The sequence below is a fragment of the Primulina huaijiensis genome, chromosome 11 (genome assembly GCF_012295235.1).
Source record: "Primulina huaijiensis isolate GDHJ02 chromosome 11, ASM1229523v2, whole genome shotgun sequence".
In the NCBI taxonomy this organism is placed as follows: Eukaryota; Viridiplantae; Streptophyta; class Magnoliopsida; order Lamiales; family Gesneriaceae; genus Primulina; species Primulina huaijiensis.
Genome location: NC_133316.1, coordinates 15,724,753 through 15,731,663, shown reverse-complemented (window position 1 = coordinate 15,731,663; position 6,911 = coordinate 15,724,753). Strand labels below are relative to the sequence as shown.

Below are 6,911 nucleotides of genomic sequence, written 5' to 3'. Positions count from 1 at the left end.
ACGATAAAGGATAGAAGAATGATTAATTAAATGGGCAAAGGTGTAACTCTGTCTATCAAGGAGTGGAAAATAAGTTTCACTGTGTGCGAGGGATTGCAAATTAAAATTTGCTGATGCTCTGCGACTGGACAACAAATCAAGTTTCTGGTTGAGAATTTTTCTAGAATTTATCCTAAATTTTCTCCCAATAAATCTTATCTTCCACGTAGACAAACACAATCTAAATAATTACTTTTTAATCAGAATTTCAAGAAAAGCACATTTTACATTATTCATCATTTTTTTTAATCCCCGATGTCACTAATTTTGTGAGATTGACGTTTTTTCCTGGTACGCTCCATACATCGATATTAGATGTCGGTAACTTCACCAAAGCGAAGATAAACTTGCAAAATAATATAAAAAAGATTGACGGCCCATAGCTGAAATCAAACTCGTCTCCCCCATCATGAACATTGTAAACTTTCAGAAATTACAACTGCCTGAATTAGCTATACATCTATTTCCCGACATTGCAGACTTCAAAGCACCAAAATTACCACACCCGCAATCACCAAAGATCTTGAAAATAAAAAAATACCTCTCTAGCTGTTAATGAAGGGGTACTTGGATTCAACATAACTTTCTGTATCCCATAGAAATGATCCAAATGTAACAGCCTCCAGAATCAGCAATGTCAGTCCAGAAAATGATAGAGAAACAACTTCGTCATTCGATGCATCAAGGGTACCACTTTGTGTAACCGTAATATCAGGCCTTCCAAACAACGCCTGTGTTTGCTTTTCAATCAAAGATAGTGCTTCTTTAGATCTTATGGTTGCATACCGCTGAAGTGTTTCTGCATCCAAATACATCACATAGGATCTCAATTTGTATGTTTTTTCTTCAGTGCCAGATTCTACAATGCGTTCCCCATCACCATCATCAGGATAGATGGTTAATAATGAATCGGGATCCAAGAGTTGCTTTTCTGATGCTGGCTGTTCTGATTTTACCATACCTGCACCAAAACCTTCAGGAAGGGTGTTCATAGATTGCTCGAGTTGGTAACGTTCGTCGACTCTTCTTAGAAAATACCCATACATAATTGAAGCAGCATAAAGCTTGCCAAGCTTTATTTTACTGATCTGTACTATTGTATCTACAGAATCTATAACACGCTCCCCAAGAACAAGAGACAGGTGGCTAATTATCATCTCAAATGCCTCTCGAGAGTGCACAGATTCCAGCTTTTCTTCTTGATCTGGCCAAATATCCACTCTTCCAGCAGGATATGAAGTAGTTATTTTGGGGTTCATTGAAATATCATTCTCCACAAATCTTTGCACGATTAAGCAGTAGACGATTTCTTCCAGTGTTTTCCTCCTATCTTTCTCCTTTACTTCAGCAATTCTCCTAAAATTAATAAAGATTGTACTCAAACTCATAGTATAAGCAATAATGGTTACAGATATGACACATGAATCCTTTGCACTATCTTTTTCCACAACTTCTGAATGGAAAGCTAGAAAAGATACACAGGCCTCAAGAATTATTATCATTTTACATAATGTTGATAGTTTCACACCAGGTCAAATGCAAAGCTCAATGTTATTAATCTGAAACAACCGAAAGGTGTAAAGTGAAAGAAGTTTATTTGTATAATACAGGAAATTTCAGGAGTGTTGGACATTCTACCATATACTTCCTTGACATAAATTCCTGCTTGATATCTAGCAGTTTATCTTTTCTCATTCCCGTCTCAAACATCCCTCAATTGTTTTCAGTTAACTCTAGTCACTAGTTAGCAGGCCATATATACACGTTAACCTGGCAAACCCTACACATGCATGATGAGGGGTGGAACATCATGAAAAGTGTTACAGATACTTCTACATTAAGAAACTATAATATACCAACTTCAAAATAAGCCTGAAAATCTTCCCCAGAAAGACTATCTGAACTTCATTTTTTGAAGCTTAGTAGGAGCCATACATCGTTTGCATTTTATGTGCGAAACATTAAACTTACCAATGAACTTCATTCGTCCCCAGAAAGACTATCTGAACTTCAAATTAAATGGATGTTCACCCTCAGTTTGATCACGTAAGCAAGACTAACTATCAAGATTGGCCAATGGGAGTTTCATCAACAAAAGCAGGCTGGCTATCAATGAGTACGTAGGCTAAGAACGGTAACACAGGATTTTACTAGTCAGCTTTTTGCAGGAGATTGACAATTGAAAGTGCGCTTAGGGAGTTACATTTTTCTTTCTACTGTTTTCAACTAATAACTTCTGTGTACGAAACATTAAACTTATCTTTTCGATAAGTAACTCTTCAAACTCCCTTAAACCTGTCAATTCAGGATGCTGATATCTACATCCTTACATGTATAGACCAATGTAAGACCAGATACACATGTGCAGGCCTAATAGGTTAAAGGCCAGTGCGTACATGGTCTAAGTACATCCGTTTTGATTGTTGAATAAAGAGAAGCATAATCATAACATTGGCAACAAAACCCAACTTTACTGAATAATATTTATGATCAAGCATGTGGCAGGCTATACGCACAAACAATGGAAATACTATCATTTTGTTAAGCATCAGGATTGACACAACAGAAGTATAGAGAAGTAACAGATACTTGTTAAGGAGATCTTGCGATGATGATGTAATCATCTCTCTTTGTGCATCCCTTTGACTCTGGAGGTTCTCAAGCTGCTGATCAACAGTTACCAGAAGAAGATGTGGATGTGTTTGTAGAATTTGGGTCAAAAGCTGGCCTATAGGGGACTCGAGCTGAAGAGGAGCCACAGGAATCAAATCACCTCCTGAATTTTCAGAGGTTCTCACCATGAACCTTCGAGTTCTGAACTTCTCTGACGGAAACTCTAGCTTGGGACCAGAAAAAGGGCAGGGGTAGTTCTACCAACAAATCATACTTTAGACTGGAACTTTGGAATCATGCAAATAATACAAGAATCACCGTGGAATTTAACATAATTTAAGGGGCTTTTTTTGTATAAAGCTACCATTTTTGCAAGCAATTTCATTGTTCATGCCATATATCATGCATCTATTTCATTGAAATAGGGTGAGACACTTGGCTTCTCTTTTAAGAAAAAACATATTTCAATTGTCCATACCAGGTACTGATTGTCATCCCGTAATTCTATTCTCCACTCTTCAAATCATTAAAAAGAAAACAAAAATGCGGCACCACTTTTCACAATTCAATATCCAGTTCAAACATTGTGCACGTGTTTTTCCAAATCAAGAAAGTAATTCCTTGCAAATATGAGCAATATTGTTTGCTATGATTCACAGAAAATTCAATTTCGACATGCTTCTGCATCAGGTGCAAAGAAAATCGTCCCCCTGCCTTAAATCGTCAGAATAACATGAGAAGATATAGTAACAAAATATGAATAATCTCCTCAGCTACTGAATATCACACCAAAATAGAAGACAAGGCAAAAGTACACCAACGAACGAGATATCGAGTCGATAGGGAATGGACCACGGACATTTGGAAAAGAAGAATAGAAAGCTTACTCTGGAGGACGAAAGTAATGATTTGGCGTCGAACGAGGACCTGCAATGCTTGAAATCCGGAGACCTGCATCCACAGGCCGGCGGAAGAACCGCCGATACTTCTGATATTACGGCGGCGAATTGCATCTTCATTATCTCACAAACCGCAATTTGTTAAGCAGATATTTTATGGCCTTTTTCCTTTTCTTTTATTTTTTTTATATATACGCAGCAGTCTCAAAAATCTATTAAGCATATTATATGAATTAGAAGTCCTACCGAAGTCCAGTCAGCAAATCATTTTACTTCCTCAGCAAATTATGTAGCATGTATATAAGGATAATCTTTTTCTATTCAACGTAGAGACTTATTACAAAAATAAAAACTTCTTTCAATTCTATGTCTTTTTTTCCCAATATGGATTTTGTTTGCTAACGTGGTATGGTGGACAAGTTGCTAACAATCAAGTGAAACCCTCGATTCTAGAGGATTCAAGTAGTCTTTATTTCCTTCAAAACAGAGATCACTCGTGGTTAAGTCTTGTTTCTCACCTCCTCAAAAGTTCGGATTATAATACTTTGAGTCGAGCCATTGTTTTGGCATTGATAGGTAAAAACGAGTTCATATTTGTTGATAATTGTAAGATCGTTATATAAGATCATGTTTTTAATGTTGAAAATACGCAAAACATTTTGAGATAACATATTTGATGTAGAAACAATCAAAGAACATCGAGACAAAAGAACAAAAAAGCAGTATGTACAAGAGTATATCCAAGATCAAGTAATCAGAGAAGTTACCAGTTAATAATAGTATATCAGAAATCAAGTAATCAGAGAAGTTATTAGTTAACAAGAGCAATGTGTACAAGATCAGATCCGAGATCAAGTTATCAGATAAGCAAATAGTTAATCAGGAGCAGTATAAACAAGAGAAGATCACGGTTCAAGAAATATATCAAGAGCAGCAAGCATATACAAGAAGATTAGGGCAGCTTAACTCAAAACATCATATCAGATAACAAGTTCAATGCCTCAATACTCTGGTAGATCAAAGAGTCTATCAGAATCAGAGTACTCAAAAGTTGCTAAAACACGAGTGATTCTTATATAAAATATTCTATCGACAATATCGTATCACTCGTACAAATGATATAAACTCATGAAGTAATAAAAACTCAAAGAAAAATCAATTTATTAATAAGATCAAAAGAATAAAAGAAGAATGCACAAAGAAGTGAAGCAGCGCAAGTGCAACATACTCAAAAAATAATACATATTAGAGTCTATCTAGAAGAAGGAATAATGAAGATCAAAGTACAAAGACAAAGTCATATCATAGAAGATCATCAAATCCAAACAATCTTCAGAAGTCACAACACTTAGAAGAACTCTAAGTATATTCAAAGATTTGAATCAGAGAAGTTGCTTGACATCTTGCAATGCTAAAGCAAGTGGCTTGTAATCTTATCATCTATCAGAAGAAAAATGAATCAAAAATATCACAAAAATTCCTCATAAAGTGGTATTCAAATTCATAGTTATCCAGCGATCATAATTGCATATCTGATCAGAATAATTAATGACACAAGGACGAATAATACAAGAGCATTAATTAGAAAATACATATAGTATGACACAAATATCAAGAAATTTTGACCGTTAAGCTCTCGAGCCCGATAAATACACTCATTGAAGATCATATCAGATATATATGCGCACAAGCATACACATGTAGTTGTGAGTGTATGAAATACAGAGTGTAAAGAGTCTACACAGGGTGTAAATAGAGATATATTCAATGCACCAGAGAAAGAAACCCATGTTTCTAATTCCCAAATTCACTCAAAAACTTAAAATATTTTGAGAGTGAATTTCTTGTACTCAATCCAAAAACCACTTTTGCAAACCTCACAATTTGTGTTGTATCCTCTCACTTATAAATTGTTATGTTGTGTGATTTTGACGTTTGAGTTTGCTCTAAGTCGTCATGTTGTGTGATCTGGATGTTAGCATAAATTAAATCATCATGCTATGTGTTTTGAAAGTCGGCTTTGTATTCTAGGTTTACAAAAGTGGTTTTCGTGGGTCGGCTCAGCCAAGATGTCGGGAACGATAAAGTTCATAACCCAATCAATTTTACAAATCCAGGGCTTGGTCGACTTCACAAAAAAATACTTATTGGTCCAACCTTTATGAGAGTCTGATTTCCCCCTTCAAGAATTAGTATTCGGGGTAAATAGAAAGATAAAATCGGCCCGTTTTTGGTCTTTTTTATCCGAATAAATTTAGAAGACTCCCAATATCTATGGATACCTGGAAATACTTAAATAAAACCTCTAGGACTAACAGGGAATTAAAAGAGTTGAGACTCACTAGCTCGGACATATTTGGAAATAGTCACAAGTTGTTTGGATGAGTTCGATCACAGGAAACCTGAGACCCTTTTCTATTTGGTCAACATAAAAAATTTGAAAACCCACGAGAGAAATATGGGCTCTGTTGGAATATTTCATATTCGTAATCTTGATTTTGATGATAACAAAACTTGTTATTTTGTTTCTAATGATTTACTTTAGTGCACAGGAAGCTGAAACTGATTAGCCTTCTAACTGATCAGTTATCGAGCCTAAATTGAAGCTTTCAAAGAACAAACTGAATGTGCCAATTGATTACCCAAACTGAATCAGTCCAACTGATGTATCAAGAACCAGTTCCACTGATTGATCAGTTGATAAGTGATTCAGCTGAAGACCTTCAAAAACCCGACCAGCTGATGAAGAGTTCAACTAACCAGTTCAACTGAATCAGTGAAATCAGTTCATCTGACGAGTCAACTGATTTCATCGAACCAGTTCAACTGACCAGTTCAAAGCATCAGTTAGGAATCAATCAGTTTGCAGAACACGACAAGTTTATTTAATGGAATCCAACTGTGCGTACTGGGTAAAGCATCTGTACTATGGATAGTACAATAATGGATGTTGCAGCAAAGATTAAAGTCGAGAGGTTCCTGAATGAGTATCGGAAAAGTCGAGACACAAAGTTCAAGGAATGCATTCAAATCTGCAACAATCACATGTGATGAGTCTTGGTATACGGTCATCTTGCTGCTATAAATACGAACCAAGATCATCAACAAATGCAGAGGAGAGTGAGAAGAAGTGAGAAAAAGAAGAGAGGGCGCGCTTACTGCTTATCAGCTTACAAGAAGCAATTAGCCGAGAGGGAATACAAAAAGTCATATCAGCTTAGTTTAGAAGCTCTTTTCTCTCAGTGTGTGAGAAAACATTTTGGTATATTCATTGTTCAGTTCTCACACACACTTACTCACCACCACCACTCAATTATAGTCTTGCAAAAAGACATTAAACTTGTGTATGTAGTCTTTGAC

General features: G+C 35.9%; 1 protein-coding gene across 1 annotated transcript; it reads right to left on the bottom strand.

Annotated features, from left to right (window-relative positions):
• Positions 1 to 381: 381 nt before the first annotated feature.
• On the bottom strand, positions 382 to 3,746 carry LOC140987868 (UV-B-induced protein At3g17800, chloroplastic). The gene is made up of 3 exons (XM_073456584.1): positions 3,540 to 3,746; positions 2,629 to 2,909; positions 382 to 1,395 (listed from the first exon to the last, which is right to left on the bottom strand). Exons 1-3 carry the CDS (start codon positions 3,669 to 3,671, stop codon positions 585 to 587), a joined length of 1,224 nt encoding a protein of 407 aa, XP_073312685.1. The 5' UTR covers positions 3,672 to 3,746; the 3' UTR covers positions 382 to 584.
• Between the last annotated feature and the right edge of the window lie 3,165 nt (positions 3,747 to 6,911).

What these genes read in the sequence shown, in the direction of transcription:
- LOC140987868 (XM_073456584.1), bottom strand. Translation starts at nt 3,671, where the DNA reads ATGAAGATGCAATTCGCCGCCGTAATATCAGAAGTATCGGCGGTTCTT. An exon ending in CATTACTTTCGTCCTCCAGA is followed by an intron (nt 2,910 to 3,539) that starts GTAAGCTTTCTA and finishes ATTTGTTGGTAG; the next exon opens with AACTACCCCTGCCCTTTTTC. An exon ending in TCGCAAGATCTCCTTAACAA is followed by an intron (nt 1,396 to 2,628) that starts GTATCTGTTACT and finishes TATTAATTTTAG; the next exon opens with GAGAATTGCTGAAGTAAAGG.